The following is a 15,000-nucleotide window of genomic DNA, read 5'->3' on the forward strand; positions in this document are numbered from 1 at the left end:
TTGCCAAATTATGGAACATGTTATCCACTTTTTCTGTCACCAACGACTATAAACATGACATTTATAATAATGAGGGAATTTGGTCCCATAATTGGAGGGAGCGGAAACACAGTGCCAACAATTTATTTAAAAAAAAAAAGGACCTTCAAAAACCCTACCAACTAGATTTTCAATAAAGTATGTGCAACAGGTTTTATTGGTGGTTGTTAAGACCTGCATATGTCATTTGTATGAGTATGGCCCTATCAGATCCATGGTGATGAGACACATTTCACCACGCTGCCCCTTCTATAGACTCTATTTATACACGAGGATGAATGAATTGACAAGACAAGAGGTGCGGCATATAGAATTGATGTACTGGCATAAATTTAGGATGATCTACATTATTCATAAGTACTGAAGCCACAAATGAGATATGTAACAACATCCAAAATGAGTGTCAATAGAATCTGTTCCCGCAGCGCACCATCGTATATTCCTATCTGTCACATATTCCTTAGAAATTTCTCCTTCTAAGAAATCTGGTGTGCTCAGTCTGGAAAGCAACGTTGCCTTGGGATCTGTGATAAGGCTTGCCTGGAAGAATAGGCTTTCAGAGAGCTGTCTAAAAAGGAAGTGGACAGAAAACACGAAGAATTTCCTGCTACCGACTTATTGCCTCTTTTTCCAACACAGCTGTGTCTCAGTGGGGGACCCAAAAGTTATTTGGATCAGAGCAACTTCTTGGTGTCTTAAAAATGGCAAAATCAAAACTAAACCAATTGAAATATCACCAGTCCAGCAGGCAACAGATATGACAGAACTGACAAATAAACTAATCCCCAGTCTATTTTTACAGACTGATGAGGCTGAGGGATGCAAGTCTACACTTTGGAAAACACACATGAGCTAAAACATCACATATTTTGACACTCACTTGTCATTACTGTACATTTTTAAAAGGTTTAATTTATTACAAGTGCACACAGTACAGGATCTGATTATTCTCTTTATTGCCATAATATCTCAGACACAAAACTGTGTGCCTGAATAAAATCTATTTATTTTCCAGACAGGTGAAACTGTTCACTGCGCTGTGGTTCTGCAGAAGCCAAGAAACGGAAGGACTGTCCAAAAGAGTGGTATAAAAATATTAAAGATTAATGACCACTTTCATGCCAGATACAAACCAGAAGCTCTCCACAGCAGTCCTTAACCTCACATTTGAGAGGGAACTAAGTGTTTTCACCTGCTATAATCTCGGTCTGGACTTCATATGAGTGATCTTGACCTGAAAGATTTTACTTCCTATCTGAACCATCCAATCACCCACACCGATCTCTCTGTTTGAATAAATACAGAAGTGTTACCGAACCACAAGTCATAAATAAGGTCTTGCCCTGACAAGTAAAATAAAAAAATGCCTACTGTCTTTAATAATCTTAATTTTACAATGTGTCAATATTATTTAGTTTCACAACTAGGAAAAATTTAAGCACATTCTTTAAGATAAAAAATACAAGAATCAAAACTACTTCTGGAAGTATCTACTTTATGCTAACCTTAAGAAAAAAAAGGAAAGGTACCTGGAATTTCACTGAAAGTCTCTCCGAGGATGGACACATGGAAAGGCAGATCTTTCTCTTTCAGCTTCATCAGGACTTTAAAGAAAGTTTCAGGATCTTTGTCATGTTCCCTTAAAATAAACAGAATTTATCTCAGCATTGTCTACATTTAGTTGTGAAATTTTGGGAGGCTTCTTATTTATCAGAACACTATTCATCTAAAATTGTACTTTTGGGGACTAAATTTATTCAAGTAATTTCCCTCTTTGTTTCTCCTGCATGGCTGAACATTTTCCTCAGTGCAGCACTTGGGGTCAAAACTCAGTTTCATCAGATTCTTCTCTATCTCTTCCCTGTCCTCAAACAATGCATTTACTCTTCAAATGATCAGCTTTGAAAGTGAGAAGGACTGAGCACCTACCTGAAGGCAAAATCAGTTTATAAAATAGGTAGGAAAAAAAAAAGGGTTTGTTTTTTTTTCCCTATCCAAAAAATATGTATATGACTTCCATTACATTTTTTTTTCCAGGAGAAATAGGTTAAACAAAAACTTCTCCTAAACCTACAGGATTTCTCAAATGGGAATTTTAGGAATTCATGCTATACTCATTAATAGCTTTTGATCCATTAAGTGCTTTAGGTAAAGAAAGGAATAAACTACCACAAGGCATTTTCTACCTTAGATTTTTAAGGAGTTAACTGTAAATTAAAACAGAATATAAGAAACTTGTAGTTACTTATACTTTCAGTTGAAGATAATATTAAAGGTTTGTATGGGTCTGACGCTCAATGACATGAAACACAAGTTAGGTTATGTAAAAATAAATTAACCCCCCAATTTTCCAACCTATCTTCTTTACTAGCACAGAATGAAAGGTTCATAAGATACCACAAATGATTTAAAATTCCCAAATTCCTTAAGTTAAATTAAAAATGGAATGAGATAATTTCCTCACTCTAAGGTGAATATTATATCTTGCATTTAATTACTCTGCTCTAAATTATTGTATTTCAACAGATGTGCACCATATGCCTTTAAAATATTTTGGTTATATTTATTATTTGGAAAATTCCACCGTTTTCCTTCCTGTATTAAGGAAAAAAATCTATATCTCAGCTGTCCTAGTGTCTTTCTTCACAGAGTAATTTTGTAGAATGAAATCTGTAGGTCTCTCACACTAGTATATGAAAAATTAATAATTATATCATTCAGGAAATCTGAAGCCAAATGACATCTGCAGCTCTACACGTGTTAATTTCTCATTCAGTCAATATTTTTGGTTTAGGGAATTAAAATAAATTAATCTTATAATTAATGTGACTTCCCTAGGCTGAGAAACCTCCAGGAATTGTGAACTTTTCAGAATTAGTCACATTTTCTTAAAATAAAGCCACACAATATTCGTTTTAAGAAGTCTTCCATCCCCCCAATTTGTTTTGTTCCCAATAATAAGGAGGAATGCAACTGCATAAACCTTGTCATTTGTTTCACATCTGTGAACCAGGAGTTTCCACGGCAATTCCAGCAACCCAAGCACTGGTTTGGAGGATGGATTTCTCCCAGTTGCAAAGATCTCAGATCTTTGACTATTAGTTTGCTGCATCCTCATGCTTAAAAGAGCCACCTGTTTCTGGTAGGTAACTTCTGTGCAGAAACTTTTGCCAGTATTCAATTCCCTCCAAATGCCCAGCTCAAAGAGCCAACACGAGATCACATGGATTTGGATTTAGCTGAAAGAGAACATCCCCGTTATTAATTGCTTGCAAGGAAAACTTCTACGATGCTGGGAGTTGGTGTAACTCATGACAGTATTTCCCCTGAGCCTCAGTTTCCCCTGGACAGGCTTTTGTGTGTGCTTTGTGAGCGATGCCACGAGCCCGCCCCGGCTCAGCTCATCCCGGCGGACCGGCGCGTCCCCACGCGCGGAGCCGACAGACTCGACAGCCACGACGCTGACAGGGATCTTTCCAAGCTCTTCACAGCCCTGCTATCAGCTTTGCAGTCACAAAAAGTCCTTCCAGCAAAGGATATGCTTTCCCTCTCGCTTTCCAGAAGAGACCAGGGGTCCCAGAGGCAGCCAAAAGTGGAGGATGCTGTTGGAGCCACATTGTCAAGGAGCTGGCAGGAGAACACGGAGCCTTACAGCTCGGCGAAGCCACATAAGCTGCACATATTTAGGAAAACTGATAGGAATTGGAAGTTGCAGCTTTGTTTAATAGGTGGGGAAGAACAGAAGGAAAATTTGGCACCCAGAAGGAATGCTGAAAGGGGAAACGTTTCCTCTGCACTGGAGCCTCTCTTGCAGGTTTTCTGCTGTAGGTGATCCTCCTTCCATCCCCCAGTATAAAATGTTTCCCTTTTAGGTGACACTCCCAGATTTTAATGACAAATTTTGGAAATCTTGCAGCTTTTCTGTTTGGGAGCTCACTCATCTTAAGTGACTTTATAAGTTCCTGTGACTTCTCCACACCACATGCATTTTATTTGCCGTTAAGACCTCCAGAAACCTCCTGGCCCGTGCACCTACAGGCTGCAGTGTATTATTATTCTTGCAGAATACTGTAGGTATTAGCTGCTCCTGGTAGAAACAAATAAATAGTACAAGACCACCTCTTTGCTGCATCAAAAAGGAGAGAGCTCTGTTTCTTGGCTGACATGGAAAAAATCATATACAATCCAGTCTGCCTTACTCAGCAACAACTGCTAAACACACCAGATTGCCATAGCAGTGATCGTGGAAAAAGATGAACACAATATGGAATGTCTGTTCTGTAAAGATCTGCTCAAAATGATGTGCACTTTTGGCTGCATCTGTTGCATTTTTGAGCTTTATTAAACAGTATTAATTATATATACTCCATTTCCTGAAGAAGAACTGCAAAACCATATAAAAGCCTGATATTAAAATGCAAACTTTTCTTTTAAGATATTATGTTTGGGGAAAAATCAATATAATGTGACTCCAGGGTCTGGCTTTGTTGTTTAGTTGAGGTATTTGAAATGCTTTTGTATTTTCACTTGATTTGATATGCATCTGGTAAAAGAAAAATAAGAAGTAGGCATGGTATGAAGATGCTCTAAATTTCATCCTAAGAACATGAAAACATCAGAATGACCAAACAATAGCTGGAATGCCACAAAGCAGGCATAGACACCACACCTGTGCTCAGATTTGAGAGCCCTGCCTTGGAAACATTCAATCTCCATATTCAAATACTACAGCTCTCATTGTTATCCAGGATTTTTTATTATTGACTCTAACCCACAATTTAAGAGAGACATCTGAAGCCTCTCTTAGGAACTGGTTGAGGTTTAGTGATCTAGCTAGGGGGATGTGGCCCAGGGTTCATCCTGATTTAGTGACTTCCCTTTGTAATCTGATATAAAACTTTGAGAAGTGTCCTTGAACAGGGAATGGGAGTGTGGTGGGAGCAGCACCACCACTAATGAGCCTCCATTATTATCTCTGCCTCAGATTTTCTGCCCATAAAATGGGTGTGACAATATTATTTTTTCACCACTGAAGGATGCTGTCAGGATTAATTGATGACTTGATATCCCACTTTTCAGCCTAAAGTAATTTTAAAAAGCAACGTCAGAGCACTATGATGATGCTCCTCTATACAATCAAAGGCAACATTCTCCAAAACACCCTTCTGCTCTTCAGGGATTTTGGGAATTCAGCCTGAGCCCTTGAGCCATACCCATTGCTGGGAGTGGAAGCAGAGTACATGGAGATCACCTAAACTGGAGTTATTCTCACCCACATCCCTAACCAGTGATGTGAAATGCATTATTAAAAAAAAGAAAAAAAAATAAACAGCAGAAATTGGCCCTTTACATTATTAAATGAATATTCATCTCTTGAATTTGGGTGAAATTCAGTAAGAGACCCATATGGTCTTCTCTGACTTTAGTTTAATTTTTTAAGTATATGTAAACTTATCCTACAAGGTGATAATCAGTTATTTAGGATTTGGAGGAAGGCACATCTAGCAATGCAATTAGGAAGCGGAAGAGTTGTGGAAAAGCAGAAGGACTTGTTCAAAGAGGGAAAGTAAATGCAGCTTATTAAAAATATATATCAAAAGCTGGGATTAATGCATTTATCAGTTAAAAAAAAAAAAAGTGGAAAACCAGGGGAAAAAGTCTTAATATTTGAGAAAATATTCCATAAATACCATGCAATGCTTGTGAAAGCCACAGCCCTGTGGTGACATCTCTGTGAATGACAGAATCATTTGGGCTGGAAAGGACTGTGAAGACCATTGAGTCCCACCATTAAGGTGCTACACATTCTGAAAGGGTTACAAAAGCAATATTAAAAGGGTTGATTTTAATCTCAGAACATTTAGCATGGGAGATTTTCAGTGGGAGAGAATCCCAAATTGTGCAGGCACAATTTGTATTTCACTTTGTACAGTGCCTTAAATCCAAGGAGCTCCCACTGGCTGCAGCTCCTTCTGCCTCCCCATTCCCCAAAATCACCTTCACATAAGAAGGGCAAAGGTGGGAAATGGCACAAAATCCTCAGAAGTTGAAGCAGCACTTTCATTTATATTTTTAAAAATTTGTTAGGATGTATAGCAAGAGGTAAAATATGGATTTCTGCCTGACTACAGTGAATGCTAGAAAACAGCTGATAAAACAGGCCACTGAAGAATCACTCATTATTGATGAAGCTGGGCAGCAACCGTGGAGATCAAGGACTGGTGAGCCAAGAAACATCCTGGGAGAAAAGAAGGGGACAGGGGACATCAGCCAGCATGGCTGGAGCAGAGCACAGGGAATGTGTGAGGGGCTGGGCAAGTCCATGAGCACAGAATCAATAATTAAAAATAAAGGAAATGAGGTTTCCAAGACACAGACCTTGACGTGGATGACATTGACCCTTTTGTTTTGGGAAAGTGAAGTAATGAAGAGCAAGTCTGGCATCAAACAAGGCAGAGGTACAGGGCAAAGCAAATCCAAGAGTAAGGAAAACACAAGAAGAGAAAAAAAATAGGGTGAAAACTAAAAAAGTATGGTATATCCAAACACGGGAGGAGAAGGATAAATACAGGGTAAATGGAAGACCTACACACACACTAAAGAACTAAAACCGAGGCTCCACCTCATCCAACTGATTCTAAAGAACAATATCAGGGATTTTTTTTCCCTCCATTTTACTATGCACTGTATTACACTTTGATATTTCACATTAAATCTTGAGCTCAGAAAAATTTGAATACAGGTTTATTATAATCAAATAATGTTAGAAAGTAGAAGTGTGGCCATAAAAGATAAACCTCGCCTTCAAAACACAGAATTACAGAATTGCAGAATTTTGGTCTTTTCCTGACACTGATTTCCCACAAGACAGCTCTGCCCAGGTTTCCCCATCTGCAAGATATGGTCTTAGAGGAGCTTTCATTTACAGAAGTATGGTAAAAAATCACAGTCAGTAAATACTTTAGGAGAATAATATTCTTCTTAAAGAAGAGGACTCATATTACAAGCCTATTCAATACATGAAATGTAATACATTCCAGTAATTATTTTCACAGAGGACAGAAGACTTTCCTAAATCAAATGACTTTAATATACATTTTCTATGTTAAGATTACGAGAGGAAAAGAAGGGGACAAAAAAAATTAAAATTCTAATACCAAATTCTGGTAACAGTGTTCATGATAAATGCAAAAAAGGAAATGTGACTGCCAGGAAAGCACAATTAGAAAAGAAACAGGAAAAAAAAAAAAAACTATGAAAATGCAAACATGAAGGAAAAGTTAATTGTTTTCCATTTATTCAATTTATCACAGTATTTTTCTATCTTTTTACATTTCCAAGATGAGGCTGAGGTGGACTGTAAATATGTAGTTAAGTCCAGTGAGTTTTCTTTTTCAGCTGATCTGCTCTACAAAATGTCTTTGCTGTAATTGTGCCTCTAAACATTGTCTGGCATCATCAGCATCAAAAGTTACCACAATATTTAATACCCCCTCAGTTCACAGAAAATGGAGTCAAGTAGAAGAAAATATTTCTGCATGAAAAAGAACCCTACAGAATAAATTTTAGCTGGCAATTTGTAGGTCCTACAAGCAAAAAAAGGTCCTGATCCTTGCCTGTGCTTTCAGAACACCTCTGCAAGCCAAGGAATTAAAAAATGGCACTGGAGAGGCAAAAAGCAGCCAAACAGTACTGGCAAATACAGTGTTTTATTTTCTATTAGAGCCATGACGTATTTACAGTGAGGAGTGTGTATTTTACCCTCTGATTTGTTCAAATTGCTGGCCTGAGAAAAATGGGTGGCATTTTGCTTTACGCTGGAAAAGCATTTTCTCCTATCTCCTGTTATCTACAAGAGATTCATAAAAAAAGAAACAAGAAAGAACCTTGGGAGTTTATTGTTTAGATTCTTCTTCTCCCCTCACAACTCATGAAGAAAAAACTCAAAATAAAATATTGCACGTCCCCTAACCAAAGAAATCTCAGGATCAGCATCAGTCAGGGAGCCTCTTGCTTATTTCCTAAAGGGAGATTAAGCTTTGAAGACAAAGACCATCATTTGGTCTCAGTTACCTTGGTGTAAAAATCAATGCACTTTCATTCCAGTGCCTTTCATTTCTTTTACTCCAGATTGGCCAGTCTGGCTGTTTCCAAGTAGAGGATTCAGATTAAAAAAAAAAAAACAAACAAAACAACTTTTATTTCAATTTGCAACAAAACCCTGTAAGTGCTACGGACTACCCCAAAGAGTTTATTTAAAAAATAAAATAAAATTTACTTCCTTTAGTGCTCCAAAGGTAACAGAACAAAAGGTTTTCCTGTTGTGGGGAGGTCATAAAATATCTGAGTGACCCTGACAGCCCTGATGACCATACACACCATATCCTACTGCAATTCAACTATAAAATACTGTAAAAAGTCATGTCATGGCAATTATAAGATGGTTACGAATATGATAATAAGTGGATAACAGTCTACTAAACTATTTCCTCGAAAGAACAGAAAATTTACATAAATATAAATTTATAAATAAAGTACTGCATAAAAACTACATTACTACAGATTTTCCTGGGAATGGTGATCCCACCATACAGGACCCTCTCTGATTTCCATGATGGATTCACACAAGCAATCTACAACTACTTAAAACTCTACCAGATGCCCTGCTTGGGTCAAAAAGTACATCCTGCTCTTTACTGAGTAATACCCTGAGAGGAATTAGCTCAGGTACCCGAGATAACTCATCCTTTTGGGATCTCCAAGGAAGAAGCTTCCAACCAGGAACTTTCTTGGCACCAAGGCTTGAAACTCATTATTCAACAAGATTAAAGTAACTCCAAATCTCACTGCTTTCAGAATGAGGAATCAACTCAGTGCATTGAGTCAGGTTTGCACAAACACAGCCGAGAAAAAACAGCAATTAGAGGACACAGGGACGGGGGGGAAAAAGCATGAAAATATGGAAAAAAGGAGAGCAGGGAAGAGAAGAAGGCAGAGAGACTTGAACAGTTGTAGGGTGGTAAGAAGAGGAAACTAATTAAAAACAGCTTTGATGGAAGAAACATAACCCTCCTATTACTGGCGAAAATAAGGAGGAATATTAGTTCACTCACTTATGAAATATTTGGTTTTTGTCTCTTGAAGGTTATTCCCATACTTTGGTTCAGGGTGCTGTGACTTACAAAGAGGGCTGGTGACACCATCTGCTAAGTTTGCTGGGGACTTTGTATTACAAAACCTCTTCTGTCCTTGCCTATGATGCTTGGACTATAATCTTGTAGAAAAATTCCATCCAAAGTTTTTCTGAGCATATGAAGAACAAGATGAAGAAAAAGCACAAACACAACATCACCTAGTAAAACTGCAAACTGTTATCTTGGAGACGTTGTGGAAGGTTTCTTGCAGAGACAGGGATGGAGACAGAGAGAGGCTGAGGAACTAGAGAAGAGCAAGATGCAAATTTGCTGCACAAGACTGTGTGTGAGGAGATGCCCAGGGAACTGAGCCTGGGAAAGACAGAAGGATGAGGTTTGAAAGGCCAAAACCAGATTGGGTGAATGGAGTAGAAAAGGATTGCTTTGAGAGGCGTAGGTGGAAAAGCCTTGAGAGGACTCCTCAATCCCACTGTTCACATGTGCTTCTGCTCAAAGACTTCAGTTTCACAACTATACAGGAGGAAAAAAAAATCCACCATAAAATGAATTTCCCATCCTGGGAAAAGGGAGAGCCAAGCTCACTGGAGCTGTTAGGGCAATCTGTGATGCATCTGTTCCAAGCCTAAATATTCTTCAACTGTCCAGGTGATGCAGTTGTAGTCTTACATTAACTCAAAATCAGTTTTCCAACCGTGGCGAAAGTGTTTATTGTAACAGGCTCTGGAGGATGGCACTGAAGTGGCTGCTTTGTGAGCATCTGGATAGGACAGAGGGAATCACAACATCACAGAATCATGGAATGGTTTGGGTGGGAAGGGACTTTAAAGCTCATCTTGTCCCATCACCCCTGCCATGGGCAGGGACACCTTCCACAAGACCATGTTGCTCCAAACCCAATCCAACCTGGACTTGAAGAAAAGTTCCTCTGTGTGATATTTCCGGCAGAATCTTGATATTTTTCAGCATTTTTAATATATTTAAGAAAATAAGTGCATCAGAGTGTAAAACCATCCCATGCAGATGCAAAAATACTCATGGGGCTTTAATCTTGCTTTTGTTACAGGGAACAAGGCTCTTCCCACCTGATACAGTGGTGCATAATGTGCAGGCAAGGTAAGTTGCTGTTTCAACCTTGACTTCACAGGAAAGGAAAAAGGTTTTACACCAAAGTGGTCTGAACACAATAAGAAGCAGAATTGGGCCACAGAGCTTAAATACAGAAAAGAAAGTAGAGTGCTTAGTAGAAGTGAAAGAACCAAGCGTATTTGGGAAAGCAGTGAGTGAAAAAATAAGTTTCATTTTAATATAAATCTTTTTCAGCCTATTAAGTTCTCCAGTATCAGAATGAAGCCTGCTAAAAGTTAGTAAATAAAGGCTTTCAGGAGAGCCTTATTAAATCACTTATGACTTATCAAGTTAAAACTCCCCCTCAGATACCTTAATAAAACTTTAAGAGAATATATTTAATTTTCCTGGAAATCAGAAGCCAATTACTAACTACAGTAGTTACTGTTGGCTATGCCACTGATCAGCTTCCTGTAAATAGAATATTTGCCAACAACTCGAATTAGTTCTCTAAAGTTTCGGTTTCTGAAGGTCAAATAACTATGTAACTGCTTAATAAAGAAGCAAAGAAGTACCTCTAAATATCTCCAAGCTCTGATGGGCTTATATTCTGCTCCTTAGGTGAGGTATTAGCAAAGCTTATTTATTTTCATTTCCAAGGCTTTTATTTGCTCATTCCCTTGTGGTAAAGCTGATTTCCATGATGATTCCCTTCTTAATTTTAATACCCTTTTTTACTCATCATATAGACATAAGAATTTTCCATAAAATAATGAAACCCTTCCAAAGGAAATGAAGACAACTAGGAGAGGAAAGTAAACTACAGCTTACTTCTTTTTTTATTTTTCCTTTCCCAATTAATTGATCCACTGTCATATGAATATATGAAAGATTTTTTTTTTTTTAATGAAAGGAAAATAAGGTTAATTAACATAAAAACCCTCACTCCTTGAGATGTTGAATTTTGTATTTTATCCATGCTGCCTTAAGTGCCTTGATTTCCCAGTAATGACCTAGTTCTCCTAATGAGTAACATTAACCCCTGGCTGTAGCTGTCCAGGACTTAATTGTCAACTGGAGCTGAAATAGGAGAGTTTGCCGATCAGCAGGTATGTGGTATATTAACTCATGTCATTTCAGACCCTAATAAATAAATCTGTTGCTAAGGCAACAGGAACATCAGCTGTATCACTTTTTTCTTCCCCCCTCCCTTTTTAAAGGAAACTGCTTTTCACACTGAGCTTTTAAAAAAAGGAAATTAACTACATGTAACCATAATTAGAAGAAACATAGTTTCTCATCTCAGAAACATATCTACATTAATGAAAAAAGACATTCAAAAAAGAGGGCTGCTTTCTACTGTGACCAGGGTAACTGAAATTATTTCCCTCGACTGAGGGAATGAGATTTGAAGGATATATTTGAGTGGGAAGAGATCACAAAATATCTCAGCTCTTTATATTTCTGAGATAGTTCCCCTCTCCTTTCGTACACTGCTGATGCCACTGGAGCAAATGTTGCTTCAACAATTAATCAGGAACCCAGGCAATTGAAACCAGGGGAGGAAAAAAAACCACTCAAACACCTTCACTGTCCTCTGTGGATCTTTCTGTAAGATGGGCAAACACACAATCTTTTTGCAAAGCTAAAAGGTCAGAGATTCACAGAATCATTTAGGTCTGAAAAACCCTCAAAAGTCATTGAGTCCAACTGTTCCCCCAGCACTGTCAAAGTCATCACTAACCCATGTCCCCAAGGGTCACACCCACAGCTTTTAAATCCTTCCAGGGATGGGGACTCCACCACTGCTCTGGGCAACCTCTGCCAGAGCTTGACATCCCTTTGGGTGAGGAATTTTCTTCCTAATATCCAACCTAATCCTTCCTGGCACAACTTGAGGCCATTTCCTCTTGTGGTGTCTCAGTGCCTCACAGGTGAATATCACAGCCTTCACTTAATTCCTGCCATTCTATCTCAGGATGAAGTGATTGTCTTAAAATTTTCAAAACTGTAGTTTTTTGTTCAGTTTGTGACTACAAGATGGTATTTCTGAGTCTCTAGTTACCCACATCTCAACCAAAGAGCAGGTAGGAAGGAAATTAAGAGATCCTCACAAGCCCTGTTACTGTTCTTGGAACACTTACTTGAGGCTCTGCCTCTGAACACAATAAACTACTCAAAATTCTATCTGGCTTCTCAGGTGAAGAATGCAAAGGTAACACAGAGCATCTTTTTTTTTGCCAGTATCAAAATTAGAGATGCTTGGTCCTCTGGACTATAAGCTGCCTATAGCCCTTTGAGAAAACATGCTGTAAGAAAGAGGGAGAAATTGATGCTGAAATTTTCACTATAGCAGAACTTCCACACCTTCAGCACGTGCTGGACTTCTCTACAAGCTCTTAAAAACAGTGATCAAGGAATAACACATCTTCCACTGGAAGGGCTCAGTGCCTCCAATTCCCTTGCTGCAGGAAGACATTTCAAGATTAGGCATCACTGAATGAACACTTTCAAGCTGTCTTTCCATTTACGGTCGAACTTCTCAAATTATTTAATTCATTTTCTTATTTGTTATTTGTTTGAGTCACCATCCCTGGAGGGATTTAAAAGCCATGTGGATCTAGCACCAGGGGACATGGGTTAGTGGTGGGCTAGGCAGCACTGAGGGAATGGTTGGACACGATGATCCCCAAGAGGTCTCTTCCAACCTAAATCATCCTGTGACTCTAGTATCTGCTCCCAAACTTAACCTCAGCTTGCATGAATGTGAAGTTAGACTATTTTCACATGTGCAAGAGGAAAAGGTGTCAATTTCTACATGAATGTCTCCACATGTGCATAGCAGAGTTCATCCACCACGTGCCATCAGTGCCGCTGCTCTGGTGAGTGCTGTTTTCCTTGCGAGTACCGGATGGCTTTCCTTAGACACTGATAAAAAGGTCCCATTTTGAATTTGTTATTTTACATCCTTTGGGCTTTTTATCCTATCTGGTACCTTCTAGTTAACACTGTACAAACACTTGTATTTTAAGCCTTTGTCTTCAGTCTGCCTTATTTATTCACCACCTACTTGTTCTCTGCAGGCTGTTCACAATGTTGAGGATGCCTGTTGAGCCTAATGGCATCTCTGGTACTCAAATGTGATTTCTAGATGGATTTCTTTCCTGTTTTGCTGTCTTGCCACACCTGCATCTTGAAGGAATAAGATTTGGTCCAAAATATTCAACAGCATGAGGAAAACACAAGTCACTATATTCTCAAGTGTCTCTATAGGAAATAGTTTTCGATTGAGAGTTCAAACAGTGACTTGTACAAATCTTGTATTGTGCTGCCAAAAGGAACAAGTTACTTACTAGTCAATATACATGTTTTTAATACATATATATATATATATATATATATATATATATATATAAAATGTTATACATACATTATCTACTATTCTATATATATGTATTAAATAAATTCAAAATCCCTTTCCAGGCTCCTCTCCCTCGCAGCAAAGCACTCCTGCTTGGCTCACTGATGAAGAGCTGCCCCATCACAGAAGGCACAACACTTACTTCTTGTCCCCAAGCACTTGCTCCTGAGTGAAGAGGACCAGGACCTCACGTTGGGCAGCCACATATTGGTACAGCACAGCCTGTCTTCCATGCACTCATTTCTTCATGATATTCTACATTAAAACCAGATAACTGGGCACAGAACTATCTCTGAACACACCGGTTTCCCTTAGACCAGAAATCTTCAGATAGTTTTTACAATCTAGATTTGGGTTTTTTTTTAACTTCTGAATTTACTCATCATGACTTCCACCACTGTTTCTCCTGCTCCTGTATCTCCTGCCCCATATCCTTCCCCATGCTCTTGTCACACACTGGTAGGTTTGACACGAGATAATGGCCTTATCTGATCTTCCATGTGAACTGACAGCAGCTATTTGTTTGCATGTGTGTGTAAATTCTTGCAGATTCTCTGTGTGATCTTTTATCACACCCGTGCAATTAGGGGAAGAAGAATTGATTTCTGACAACTTTCTCTCATCAAATCTTTAACTGCTTAGATGATACAGAACACACAGGGAAAAAGAAAAATCATAAGATTTGGGTGAATGAGAGGGAATAATGGATGTATAAATCCTGGTGGGGTAGTTTTGGGGGAGAGACAAGGATTATGCCACACTGTTCCCTGTCATCTTCCAAATACACTCATCCTTCACCAAATATCAGAGAACCAGGGATTGGTTTGGGTTGGAAGGGACATTAAAAACCATCTCTTTCCAAGCTTCCTGCCATGAGCAGGGGCACCCAGGCTGCTCCAAGCCCCATCTAACCTGGCCTTGGACAATTCTGGGGATGGGCCAGCCACAGCTTCTCCCCAGTATCCCATCTAACCCTGCCCTCTGGCAGTGGGAAGCCATTCTCCCTCATCCTGTCAATCCATGCCCTTGCCCAAAGCCCCTCTCCAGCTCTCTTGGAGCCCTGCTGGGTACTGGAAGGGCTCTAAGGTCTGCCCGAAGCTTTCTCTTTTTCAGGCTGAACAATCTCAATTCCCTCAGCCTTTCCTCATAGTAGACCTGTTCAATCCCCCTAAGCATCCTTATGGTCTCCTCTGGACTTACTCCAGCATGTCCAGCATAGTTGGACATGATGATTTATGGTTGGAATCAGTGATCTTAGAAATATTTTCCAACCTAAAGTATTCTATGATTCTAAATAGCTTTTTTATCACACCGCAATGG

General features: G+C 39.0%; 1 protein-coding gene across 4 annotated transcripts in view; it reads right to left on the minus strand.

Moving 5' to 3' along the window:
- Nucleotides 1-15,000, minus strand: part of GTDC1 (glycosyltransferase like domain containing 1) — a 170,367-nt gene that overhangs the window by 16,077 nt on the left and 139,290 nt on the right. For all 4 annotated transcript variants that reach the window (XM_053982677.1, XM_053982676.1, XM_053982679.1 and 1 more), the window contains exon 7: nucleotides 1,569-1,678. In XM_053982677.1, the coding sequence (XP_053838652.1) occupies nucleotides 1,569-1,678 (110 nt within the window). The remainder of the gene's footprint in view (nucleotides 1-1,568; nucleotides 1,679-15,000) is intronic.

The sequence above is a fragment of the Vidua macroura genome, chromosome 7 (assembly GCF_024509145.1).
Source record: "Vidua macroura isolate BioBank_ID:100142 chromosome 7, ASM2450914v1, whole genome shotgun sequence".
In the NCBI taxonomy this organism is placed as follows: domain Eukaryota; kingdom Metazoa; phylum Chordata; class Aves; order Passeriformes; family Viduidae; genus Vidua; species Vidua macroura.